Genomic DNA, 13,280 nt, shown 5'->3' with positions numbered 1-13,280 from the left:
CACCCGCACAGGCTGGAGGCTCCCAGCCGCTGCAGCAACAGGAGAAGCAGGGCTCTGGGCACCCCTGCAGCCCAGCACCCAGCGGAAGCCAAGCCCATCTTCCACGGGACGGAGGCAGCAGTGGCGGTCGAGCCAGCCCCTCGGGTCCCTGACCCGGGCTTCCTGGGATGCCCACCCAGAGCCACTCCAGGACGTGCCACTCAGAGTCACCTCTTCACCCACCAACTGTGCTTCCCTGTCTCAGTCCACCTCCGTGACTAGTGTAAGAACCTGGGAATGTAATGCAGAGTTCACCTTCCCCTTTAGTAATACTCAATTCAAGACTGACCTTCAAATCATACCTTCCACCTAGACTTCAAAGGTCTACCCTAGGCAAAGGGCAAGTAAGGAAAATAGAAGTGAATTTCTAATGAGTTTTCCTCAGAAGACCTCCCCTCCCCAAGCATGGGGAGAGAGGCAGCTTGGCTTCATGGTGACTTTGGACGCTGCTCCCAAGCTTCCACCTCAGCCTCACGGGCCCTGCCTTAACGTGCATATTATCAAAAGAAAAGTCAGAAAGAAACATTCTGCCCTAAGTGTAATTCAACTCAAATCTAACTCACCACTCCCCAGCACCTCCCAGCACAGGAGGGAATCAGGGTCAGCCCCTCTGACTGCTCAGAACCCCAGTCCTCAGCGATTCCAAACCAAGAGACAGCAAACCCAGGCCGCACTCAGGGCTGTGACATGGGGGGAACAGAGCAGAGGCCTCCCATCACTCTGGCGGGTTTCCTGTTCCCCGCCAGGCGCCAGCCCCTCTTTCTTTCCGCCCCACTCTATACTATGTAGGAGAAGCAGCTTTACAGGAGATCTTGCAGAAACTTTAGTGAAAATTTCCAAAAAGAGTATTTTAAATGTGGACAAAACACTGAGAAAACGCCCATGATCATCTCTGTCCATGATCTGAAACAAGGAAAAAACCAGTTTGAGACTATTTCTTGGGTAACATTTTCCTGTTTAACACGAGAAGACCACTGCCCCGAGCCCCAAGCTCTAGAAACTCGGGATTGTCCTCCAGGGGTCACGCAGATGCATTTCAGCCAAAGGTCAACTTGGGACAAAGGTTATAACAGCAAAACCCCAAAGGCTAAGTACCTGAACACAGGTACCACATAACTTCAGCTAGTTTCAACACCAATATAACAGCCCACCCTTTTCACGGGTTTCCCAAATCCCAAGGAGTTAAACAAGTCATGCAATACTATCAGTAGTGTCTGTTAAACCTTCCCCCAGAGTCGCCACTCAAATGAGCACAGAGATCCCTACCCCGTGACCTAGGGCTCTACAGTGCAGGCCCCACCCGGCTGGCTCGGAGGAGGAGCAGGTGGGAAGGCCCAGCACCCATTCTGGTCCCTGGGCAGTTCCTTTACCTGTTTCCACTGGGGGGCGGGAGCAGGGCGACCCTGCTCAGGCAGGCAGCAGGACGGCTGGCTGAGCCCACGCTCTTGTGTCGGCTGTGACACACAGGCCAAGTATTGGATAGGGGACAGGACACGGAGACAAAAAAAAAAAAAAAAAAAGCATTAAGGTAGCAGACACAAAAATGGTTCTCCCGGAGGATAGACACTCATCTAAGAACTGAAGGAGGGTGCACAGAATTAGTTCTAGGAAGTTATACTTACAAAGGAAAATCCTCCCTCCCCAACTTGGGCGAAGCCAAATGCAAAAGAAAAGATAAACAGAAACTGTAATTCTGATTATCCTTTTCCCAAGCTCAATGCTCTGAGCCTAAACCACTAATTCTGGCTTGGAAAATGAATCTTTCCACTCAAAATGAGTGGGGACACACTTCCTCTAGTGGAGAGCACCCCAGCCTTGCTGAGGAGGATGGAACCTGGGCTGCTACGGCCGCCCGGCAGCCTCACACGTTCACAATCGAGCCTGCACGCTCTCTGTGGGCCTCGGCACGAACGCCTGGAGCGTGAGGATCTAACCAAGCACTAGACGTGGGAAGAAGTCAGTGATGGGGTCGGCCTGGTCCCTGGTCCACAGGAACAAGGGCTGGCGCACGTGGCGAAGATGAAGAGGTGCTCCCCGCACACGGAGTTTTAGAAGAAATGTTCATTGTGGATCTCACAATGCCTGTACCTCCTCTTGTGAGAAGCCTTAGTGACTTTTAGACAAGCAAGAGGAGAGACGAGACCTAACAGACATGGCAGTCCAGCCCTCGGCAGGACTTGGGGAGTGAGGGCAGTCCACGGAGAACCTTTACAGTGCTCACACTCGTGACCTAGTTCAAGGACAGTTAGGAAAACCATGTGCAACACACAAGAGTGTCTACCTCTCTGCCCTTCATCAAAGATGAGAAACAACTAAACATCCAGCACCAGAGGAAGAGTTAAGAGAAGCATGGAGCACACACTTTGGAAGAGGCTTATAGAGTTTGGAACATGGAAATACACCCGAAGTTACACGAAGAAAGCAGAACAGGAAAGTGTACGTTAAGAATGACCTCAACCATGAAAACAAGAATGCACTAAAAAAAGACCAGAAAGAAACATAGCAAAACATTAACAGAATTATAGGGGCCTTAATTACACTTTCCAGTATTTTCCTCAACAAGCAGGGACCTCTTATATTACTTACGTATGCATGTACGTGAACACACACCTACGTACACAGACCTGGACACCCCGTTTTAAAGATCCTCAGGTGGGCCTGGCTGGTAAGGACAGGAACCCTCGTCCCTGCCTCACGCAGACGCCAGTCTCGAGCCCTGAGCCCTCAGCACCGGGAAGTTCCCTGTCTCACTCACTAACCCCCCTTTCCTCTGTGGCCAGCCCAGGTCCGGGCGGGCGAGGTGTGAGCCGGGCTTACCTGTCTCCTCACGCCCGTGGACTGCGCGGGCGCGTTCTCCTCAAACTTGGCCAGCAGCTGGGTCGCCATGTACTTCACCTTGTTCTGGTTGCCAAGGGCCACATCCACCCTCCGGTCGCTCAGTGTGCTCACCAGCGTAGGCCTTCCTCCTCTGTAGCCCCGGGGTGCGTCCTCCTGGTGAACAGGGGTATCAAGAGCCAGCCTCGGTTAGAGGAGCCCCTGCCCACACCCCAGGGCCTGGCACAGCGGCTGGTCCCTGCTTTAGGTCGAGCTCGGTGGCTCTCCTCAAGGTTCAAATCTCAAGATGGCCTCGGGCCCAGGGGCAGTATGAAGAGGTACTCGGGCTCTTGCTGGTGTGGTCACATCCCAGGAAAGCTGCTGCCCTTCGCCACATATGGGATTCCAAAGAGACAGGAAGGCCCAGAGCACATGTGTGCGTTCCCTGGATGCTCTCCAAAAAATTACACAAAGGCAAAAGGCCACAGAAAGCATCTGTGCACAACAATTCTCACAAAGAGTGAACTGAAAAGATCTAGCAATACCGATTTGGGAATTAAGCGTTTCAGCCAAGGAGGGCAATTCAGTACAATCTTTCTGGCAAATTCCAGATATTTCTCACCTCTTCCGACTGGCTGGTCTTTCTCCTCTTCCCAGCACCATCCAAGTCCTTTTCCTTTTTGTCCTGCACCAAGAGCAAAGGGAAACCGCATTCCTCTAGTCACTGCACTGTACCATTAGTTCTGCAGCTGGAGGAAAAACCCTTCCACTTACCTTGGGAGAGCGCTTCCGAGAAATGGTCTGCCCCAGCTTGCTCAGGAAGGAGATAGGGGATTTAGTGCTGGCTACCAGGACGGCCCTCTCCTCAGCATTCAGGTCCAAGGCGTCTGTGGGCAGAAACCAGCAGTGTCCAAGGACAGCCCTGAGGGTGCCTCCTTGCAGGAGGCTCTCGGAACCTCAGGAAGCTCTGAGGGTTTGTGCACTCTGAACCCCACAGAGAAAATGCACACGGAGCCCTGGACGCTGGGCCTTCTCTTCTCCATCCATACAAACAAAACCAACGCTTGCCCCAATCCACTTCAGTCACAAAATCCTCCACTTTTGCTTTTCAGACGCTGCAATCTGCTTGCTGATTACAACAGAGTGCCGAAGCCTCACTTCAAGATGAAAAGTTCAGGTCGGGAGAGAAAGGGAGGGGCATCGGCGGGGAGGAGACGGGACTCGGGTCATGGGTTCAGAGTGTGCTTGTTGATGTCAGAGTTGTGCATGTCTGTTGTAAGAACTGCATCTCTAATGAGAGAAAGCCACAGATGTCTACAAGTACATGGGCCAGAAGCACTGGAGAATGGTACCTAAACTCTGTGGGTTCCAATGTTTTATTAGTAACAATAGTAATGTTGAAATAATAATTGAAACTAATAATACATTGCTAACATTTGTTTAAGTGCTTCCATTCGCCAAACACTCTTCTTAGCGTACTACAATCTAGCCATGTACATATTATCCCCACTTTACAGATGGGGAAACTGAGGCACAGGGAAGTTTAGTGACTTTAGGTGGAGGCAATGGGATGTAAACCAGGTCAGGTACCATGGTCAACACTTGTAAGCATCATGATGCTTACTCAGTCTGTTTTCTGACAGCCTGAGGGCCAAGGGAAGATTTTTGGAAACACTAAAAGGTAGGAGAAGAAAGAGAAGACAGAGAAGGAACAGTTAACAGAAGAAAGAGAACAAAGCAAGTATAGTCCGGGATCACAGAAGCCAAGAGGAAGAGAGAATTTCAAGAGAAAGGACGTCATTCCAAGGGCTGAACAACGCAGAACAGCTGGGTACCTGAGAGGTGAGAGAGGAGGGAAGAACATGCATCTGGTGATTCTTCACGACCACGGACAACAGTTTTGGCCGGGTTGCAAAGGGTCACAAAGATTAGGCAGTGAGGAAGTCCAGGCCACAGCAAAAGCACCTTTTCAAAAAGTCTGGTTCTGAGAGAAAGGGAACAAGGGTGGTGGAGTCAAGGACAAGGTTCTAGACGGGAATGCTCATGGCCTCCACAACTGCAGGTTTGCTGAGCAAGACCCGGGTCAGAACGACGGGCTGACAACAGTGCAGAGAAGCGGGTCTGCTGGAAGAAGGGGCACAGGGGAAGGAGAGGCAGGGGAGCCACACGGCAGCACCCCTGGGGGGCCCTTACCTCGGGAGGGGAGCGAGTCCCTGAACATCTCGTAGAACTGGGTCAGGTACATCACCATGGACAGCTTGTCCGGCTCCCCCACCGAGGCCATCTCTCTGCCTGTCATGATGGGAGAAATGCCCAGCTCCTTCTCAGCAATATCAAAGGCCAGCTGGTTATTCTTCTCCACATTTTGCTCATCCAAAGAATCAAAATCTCTGAGAAACAGGACGAGGAAAATGTGTCAAGATGGGCTGCTTGTCCCCAGACCAGAAAACATGGTATCACAGAGTCATCATTATTTCTCGGTCTTTCAGCTAAAATCCAGTGTGCAGGCCTCACTGAAATCGGAGAGCAAACCTCTCTCTCTCACTTCCTTTTACTAATGAAATGAAAATCATCCTCAGGGAGAAGAAAGGATTAACAATCTACCCATAAGAGAAAAGAGGGGAAAAGTTGGAAAACATAACATTTTATCAATAACATAAAGTTCTTACTAAAATGTGAGCTCAAGAAAAGGAACTGTTTCTGTTAAGTTTCTCCTGTGCCCCGTGTATGGTCTGCATGTATTAAACTCAGGCTCAACAACAATAAAGGTCCTATTTGGATCAGGCTGTGTCTAAAGGCCTGGAACCATCACCCCCTGTGTCCTTTGGAGCTGACAAGCTGTTGATGTACTAAATCAGCTCTGGTGAATCTTACTCAGCCTTCCCCTCTAATTAAAAGGGAAATTCCAAAACTTTCCTCAGAAGATTTCTCCACTGCTAAATTTCCTAAGTATTTAGATTAACAAACATTTCCCACTGGGTTTCAGGCTTCTTGCTATTCAATCAAGTAAAGACTGACAGCATCCTTCTTTAGCTAATTTCAGATTAACTGGGCAGGCCTTATTTTGTGTTAACCTGCTGACTCCGCAACCGTTTTTCGTTTTTTAAACTCCTTTACTCTGTATGTTAAGCCTACTAAACTGTGGCAGGGGGCGGGGGGGGCCTCATCCTGAGTGACGTCACGGCAGCTTAAACGGTGCCAAATTAGCTACTCACGGCTCTGTGCACCGTCAGGAGGAAATGCCCGGGCCCCTGGCAGCCTTCGGTCCATTCCCACAGGAGTGTGTCCCCTCGGCACCAGGCTCCCTTCAGGGACTCCTGCCCTCCCCCTTCTGCCCTGCCCTCCCTCTGGACTAGGACTGACTTGCCTGGCCCTTCTCCTGAGCACTTCTGTGTCATCCACCGCAGTCGTTCTCAGGCTGCCCCCTGCCCCCCAGAGGGGTCAATAAGCCCTACTCCAACTCAGTTTTCGCCAGTCTCGGCGTGAGCTAAGGGACAGGGGCACAGAGGCCACTTCCGCTTATCAAGCACGTCAGCACCCCCACTCCTAAGCACTAGGTGAAGCCCCTTTCTTTTATTAACATAAAAGAGAGCCAGATCTTTCAGGATTCCTTAAGTAATCATTAGAACAAAACAAATACACAAAAATGGGCCCGTAAGTGGACCTAATGATGAAAGGACATACAGCCAAAATAATGCCACATGCTCTGCTCGTTTCCGAATCTTCTTGTTTGGCTTCCATGGTAACGAATGCCTACGGGGAAATCTGGGTGCACCGGTCACCACAGCTGACCTGGGTCATCCTGTCATACTAGTCTGCATTTAGGTGAGTAGAGAATGACCAAAAGAGGAAATGTCACCACACAGGTGCGTAAGGCCACCTGAGTGTTAGGGGTGTAACAGAGCACGCTTGCAAAAAGTGCAAGAGACAAGAGACAATGCCGACAAGCCCCGGCGAATGGAGGAAGTGCTTTGCTGGTAGTGACACGCGTGCCTTCAGCCCACACTCCGGCCAGGCTTTCCTCGTGACCAGCAGCACTGGAGAGAGAGCTGGCTGAACGCAGAGCTCAGCCTGGGGCCAAGAAACAGAGTTTTCCTTCCTGTGATGTTAACAGGCCCGGGGGTGTTATAACCAGTTTTCCACGTTTTGAGTGCTGAGACTTTACAAACAGCTAATAATTCCTGGGTTGAGCTACATAATGCCTAACAGACACAGCTTTAAATATAACTATAAATTAAAATTAGTGACTGACTTCCAGAAGAAGTATCTTATATATATCTCGTTCTAGGAAAAGGTACAGAGTTTGGCCACTTGGAAGCAGGGCACTCGCAAGTCCTGTGGGAATACAGATGAAGCAGAGCCTGTTCTCACATCAGATCAGGGCGGTATCTGTGGATGACGGCACACAGGGCCAGGCCGCTCTTCCACGACATGGTGAGGTCCGTCACGTTCACCCCAGCGTAGCCATCTGTCTGCCGCTGGCACCAACCCAGCAGTTTGCTGGAACGAGCCACAGACTCTAAAACAACAACAATGTTATTATTGGAAGTGCGGTCACCTGGTAGCTTTGATAGGGAATCCACATAACCAGGTTGAAAAAATACTGAAGGCAAGGACAAAATAGTCGTCACTGGTTTTCAAAAGTAAGAAGTTACTTAACTGGTATCATAAGAGTGGAATTTAATTTAATTTTTTTTTCTTTTGGCTGTGCGGCGCGGCTTGTGGGATCTTAGTTCCCCAACCAGGGATCAAACCCGGGCCCACAGCAATGAAACTGCAGAGTCCTAACCACTGGACTGCCAGGGACTTCCCATGGAATTTATGGTAGACAAGAAACTACCAATTTATCCAGACTCTGAGGTCAACGTCCCTGCCCCGTCCATGACAGATCACAAGTGGACGCTGTGGATCCTCTCACGCTGAAGCCCAGGGTCCCGGCCACTCTCCAGGACAGGGACGTACGGGAAGGGTGCCACCTGCTGAGCTGTCACCCTCACACGTGATGGCTCTAAGATTTCCCTGGAGAGTTGTCTGGCAGGTGGCGGAGGAAACGCCTTCCCTTCAAGGTAACATTGGGGGCACCCGAGAAGAAACGTTCCATTCCACCTAGCAGCACGTTACACACTTGCTCTCACACTTTCCAAGGTACCAAGCAATCTGCCAAGTGAAGAAACTTTGCAGGACCACACAGGCAAGGCCAAGGACGCCAGACCAGGCCAGGCTTGGCACTCAGTATGACAAGTGGTCACATCTTGAAAAACTCAACGCATAGACACACATACTGGGACGTCTTCCAGTCACTGATGTGTCTTCTAAACCACGAAGAGCCTTTATAAAAAACCGTTTTTCATGATCACATCTGAAGAGCTCTGATATGGAACATTTAGATCAGATTAGATCATTTAGAAGAATCTGTGAACTCCTATTTGTGTCCAAGAAAGTCTGTTCCTTACCTTACGCAGCTGAAAACACTTAACCTTATACTAAGCCATTTGTACATAACAAATTTGTGAACATAACAAAATAAAAACTGCATATCTAAAAATCCCGTTTCACTTCAGTCTTTCAGGGAAAATGTATCCTGAAATGACACAGAGAACTCCTGCTGGTGTCACCATCATAAGTCTCCTGGCTTCAGAAATTCACTTCATTCAGATGTCTCCCAAGTCTGTGTATCCACTGATCCAATATGTACTGGACGACTTCAATATTCCAGGTTCTAGAATAACAGTGAACAAAGACACACTCTCTGGGCACTTCCCTGGCGGTCCAGTGGTTAGGACTCCATGCTCTCACTGCCTAGAGCCCAGGTTCAATCCCTGGTCGGGGAACTAAGATCCCGTGAACCGTGCGGTGCGGCCAAAAATAAATAAAAGACACACTCTCTGCTCTCAAGGAGACGGCACCCAGTGGAGGGGGACGAAAACGTTCCAGCCGCCTGCTGGGGGCCACCTGCCTTGATGTCCCAACAGCGTGTCGAATTCAAAATGCCCATGACAGAGCTCAGTTCTTCTCAGCCCTGAGTCCTTGTTCAGACTCTGCCAGTGCTTCTCGGCAGCCACTTCTGACGCCCCGCTGCACGCCAGGTGCTGCAGCGAACACCCCGACGTGCCCCTGAGTCCTCGCAGCCAACGTGAGGTGGGCATGGTACCCCCACTTTGCACACACGGAAACCCAAATTCAGAGACGCCATGTATGCTGTCAAGCCACACGCTTCACGGACGGGCATAGCTGGACTGGACGCCGTCTCCCTTCTCATCCGCGGCATCAACACCGGACCGGCCAGCCTGACCATTGGCGCACTTCTAAACTACCTGCTCTGCCCCAGTGCCCTTCTCTGTCCCAGCTCACCTGCATCTGGCCAGTCACTCTCCTTTTAAAGAACACTTCAGGGGCCTGCACCGCATGAGCTCCGCCTCCATCACTGTGTCCTGCAGCCAGTGGTCCTCAGCTAAGAAGCCACTGCTTCTTCTGTAAAGCCTTCCCTGAAAACCTTGGTTGGCGTGTGTGCTCCCAAGTCCGCACCCCTGTCCTCGCAACAGCACCGTATCTGATTTCTCGTTATACCCTCGCGACACCTTAGACCAGGTTTCCCAGCCTCGACAGCACTGCTGCTTTAGGCAGTTGATCCTTCGCTGTGGGGCTGACTTGTGTACCACAGGGGGCAGAGCAGTAGTAACCTAACCCCCCAAGTCCTGACACCCAAAAATGTCTCCAGACACGACCAAACGTCCCCTGGGGGCAAACCACCTCCGGTGAGAACCATGTACATGAGAGCCAGTACTGTGCGCACCAACAGCTCAGCCAATTACACAGACGCTCTCGACGGCAGAAAGGCCATTACCAGGACTCACCATTGCGGGACAATTTTGGGGTAGTTCGGGAATTCACGAGGTTCTCCATCTCCAGGTGAATATCTTTTGTTTCTCCAGTATCATACAGATGGCGCACCTGGCAGGAAGTTTACAAGTTGTAAAGAAGGAAAATCACATACCAAGTAATAAATTGCCGACTGAGAGCACACTGACTGAAGTGGAAGGCTGGGGAAAGTGTAGTCAGAAGGTATAACGCCAACCTTAATCCTTTCTGGGATACGGTGGGTCACGTACACACAAATGCGTGTGACCTGTAAGAACCTGTGCTCAGAGACAGCCACAGAGGGCCCTCGCACAGTCTCTGCTGGGCCATTACTGCTGCCCAGTGCCAGCGGGTTTCCCCCACAAACACAGAGGCCTAGATGTAAAGTGAATAAGAAATTACTCTAGAACACAGGCAAATACGTTGAATGGGCTGCTTTCTCAGCATTGTTGGGCTCCCGGGGATTATTATGCTTTGTAAAATGCCACTCTCAGTGCAGTAACAAGGCTTTAGACGTTCTGAGTTGGCCGGCAGTGTCTTTTACTTGCAGAGGGTCTTATCTTTCCACGTTTTCTCAAGTGACCAGTGCTGTCTGCCTGCACAACGATCCTGGGAGCAGCAGGGATGGTGACCTCCATGGTACAGATGGGGAAACAAGTTCAGGGAAGGTGAGCGGCAGCCCCCGGGTCACGGTGACTGGTGGCAGTGACGCAGGTGCCTGCTGCACGTCCTGACTAGAGAACGAGGGCTGAGCTCCTGCACTGTCCACGGGAACCAGGAGATGGGACACAGCCCTCCGGTCACCAGACAACCCGCTGCCCTAGCTGGTCAGTCTGCTGATGGCAGATGCCTCCCTCAGCCAACTCAGGAAGACGTGTGCTTGGATTGGGAAGGAATGCTGTGTGCGCCTGTATTCACAGAGTCTGACTGGTCCTGACCGTGGCTGGGACACGGATGACGGGCCAGGGGCGCTTACCTGGCTTGGCCGGAGGAAGTTGACGTTCATGTTGGGGTATCTGGTGACGGGGTCTATGCTGTACTGGCTGAAGTTCTTGCTCACATTCTCGGGGGTGGTCTGAGGCAGCAACCTATAAATGCTTTCCCTGCAACAATGAACAACAGTGCGCTCAGAGCAGTGACAGCACCAGAAGCTCCTCCCTCTCCTTTGATGATATTTCTATTTTCTGACAGTCCAGGGTGGAACAAATCCTCCTCCTTGTCGGGTTGCCTCCAACCCCACATCAGCCCTGGCTTCCCATCCCCACCATCTCAATGATCCCACAGGCACCAGACTGTTAGGGGCCAAGGAGAAGGGCAAGTCCACTGCTGTGGGCAGGGAGCCAAGTCTCACTCTACTTTACTGCTGCGCTGTTTTGTTTTTTTTTTAATTTTTATTTTATTTATTTATTTATTTATTTATGGCTGTGTTGGGTCTTCGTTTCTGTGCGAGGGCTTCCTCTAGTTGCGGTGAGCGGGGGCCACTCTTCATCGCAGTGCGCGGGTCTCTCACAGTCTCTCGCAGCCTCTCTTGTTGCAGAGCACAAGCTCGAGACGCGCAGGCTCAGTAGTTGTGGCTCACGGGCCTAGTTGCTCTGCAGCATGTGGGATCTTCCCAGACCAGGGCTCGAACCTGTGTCCCCTGCATTGGCAGGCAGATTCTCAACCACTGTGCCACCAGGGAAGCCCCTGCTGCGCTGTTTTAGCAAGTAGGCCAATGTTTAATTTTTAAGAAAATCACTGATGAACAAAACTTGCCACCAAATTTACCCAGAGTACCTTAGGTAACAGACTTAAAAATGGTATCGACCACTAATTTCATCCAGCAAATCCTCTTTCTCTAGCTCTGGTCAAGGCACTTGTTCTTTATTAGCAAGCGAATCCAAGACCTTACCTCATCTGCAATTATCTGCTTCACAATGTCTGACAGTTGAGAGTCAATGTTCACAAGCACTTTGTTGTTTTCCTTTGGATTCGAAGTCACTTTTAATTTCTTCTCCTATGTTAGTACATCCCCTGCTACCACACTGATTTCATTAGTACAAGTCTCTCTAATTTAAGGACAGGAAGATTAAATGCACTATTTTCATGTACTGGGTTGGCCAAAAAGTGCCTTCGGTTTTTAAGTAAAAACTAAAGACACATTTTTCATTTTCACCAAGAAATTTATTGAACAATGTATTTACCCTTTTGTTCCACTACCTTCTGCCATTTTTCAGACAACTTCATAATTCCATCTTCCCAAAACTTTTTATCTTTTTGAGCAAACAACTGTTCCAGGTGCCTTTTACAGTCTTTCAGGGAACTGAAATTTTTTCCATTAAGAGAATTTTGTAAAGACCGAAATAAATGGAAAATCCAAAGGTGCAATGTCTAGTGAATACAGCAGATGAATCAGAACTTCCCAGCTAAGCTGTAACAGTTTTTGCCTGGTCATCAAGGAAACACGTGGTCTTGCGTTATCCTGATGGAAGATTATGCATTTTCTGTTGACTGATTCCAGACGCTTTTCGTCAAGTGCCACTTTCAGTTGGTCTAATTGGGAGCAGTGCTTGTTGGAATTAATCGTTTCGTTTTCCAGAAGGAGCTCATGGTAGAGGACTCCCTTCCAATCCCACCATATACACAACATCACCTTCTTTGGATGAGCACCCCCCTTTGGTGTGGTTGGTGGTGGTTCTTTTCGCTTGCCCCACGACCTCTTCCGTTCCACATTATTGTACAGTAACCACTTCTCATCGCCTGTCACAATTTGTTTTAAAAACGGAATTTTTTGCTACGTTTAAGTAGAGAAACACATGCGGAAATATGGTCAAGAAGGTTTTTTCCGCTTAACTTATGTGGAACCCAAACATCAAAACGATTAACATAACCAAGCTGGAGCGAATGATGTTCAGCCCTTGATTTGGATATTTTGAGTATGTCGGCTGTCTCCCGCGTGGTGTAACATTGATTGTTCTCAATTAATGTCTCGATTTGATCACTATCAACTTCAACTGGTCTACCCAATCGTGGAGCATCGTCCAGCGAGAAATCTCCAGCACAAAACTTTGCAAACCACCTTTGACATGTTCAGTCAGTCACAGCACCTTCTCCAGACACTGCACAAATCTTTTTTTGTGCTTCAGTTGTGTGTTTTTACCTTTCTAGAAATGATAAAGCATAATATGCTGAAAATGTTACTTTTTTTCTTCCATCTTCAATATTAAAATGGCTACACAAAAATTCACCAATTTTGATGTCTTTTTTTTTTTTTTTTTTTTTTTTATTTATTTTTGGCTGCACTGGGTCTTCGTTACTGCGCACAGGCTTTCTCTAGCTCTGGTGAGCGGGGGCTACTCTCTGTTGCAGTGCCTGGGCTTCTCATTGTGGTGGCTTCTCTTGTTGTGGAGCACGGACTCTAGGCGCACGGGCTTCAGTGGTTGTGGCACGCGGGCTCAGTAGTTGTGGCTCGAGGGCTCTAGAGCGCAGGCTCAGTAGTTGTGGCACACGAGCTTAGCTGCTCTGTGGCGTTTGGGATCTTCCTGGACCAGGGCTAGAACCCATGTCCCCTGCATTGGCAGGCGGATTCT

General features: G+C 49.8%; 1 protein-coding gene across 13 annotated transcripts in view; it reads right to left on the bottom strand.

The window, feature by feature from the left end:
• The window catches only part of MICAL3 (microtubule associated monooxygenase, calponin and LIM domain containing 3), a 175,622-nt gene that overhangs the window by 77,205 nt on the left and 85,137 nt on the right, over positions 1-13,280 (bottom strand). For 9 of the 13 annotated variants that reach the window (XM_027093055.1, XM_027093057.1, XM_027093058.1 and 6 more), the window contains exons 12-19: positions 10,688-10,814; positions 9,708-9,804; positions 7,225-7,372; positions 5,047-5,243; positions 3,628-3,740; positions 3,476-3,538; positions 2,857-3,030; positions 1,410-1,493 (exon numbers count right to left, since the gene is read on the bottom strand). In XM_027093055.1, the coding sequence (XP_026948856.1) occupies positions 1,410-1,493; positions 2,857-3,030; positions 3,476-3,538; positions 3,628-3,740; positions 5,047-5,243; positions 7,225-7,372; positions 9,708-9,804; positions 10,688-10,814 (1,003 nt within the window). The other 4 variants (XM_027093062.1, XM_027093066.1, XM_027093068.1 and 1 more) reach the window with 4 other exon arrangements.

The sequence above is a fragment of the Aethalodelphis obliquidens genome, unplaced genomic scaffold (genome assembly GCF_003676395.1).
Source record: "Aethalodelphis obliquidens isolate GAN/ISIS:26980383/991018 unplaced genomic scaffold, ASM367639v1 scaffold83, whole genome shotgun sequence".
Lineage (NCBI taxonomy): Eukaryota > Metazoa > Chordata > Mammalia > Artiodactyla > Delphinidae > Aethalodelphis > Aethalodelphis obliquidens.
Note: the sequence above shows the minus strand (reverse complement) of the source record. Positions and strands in the feature narration are given on the sequence as shown.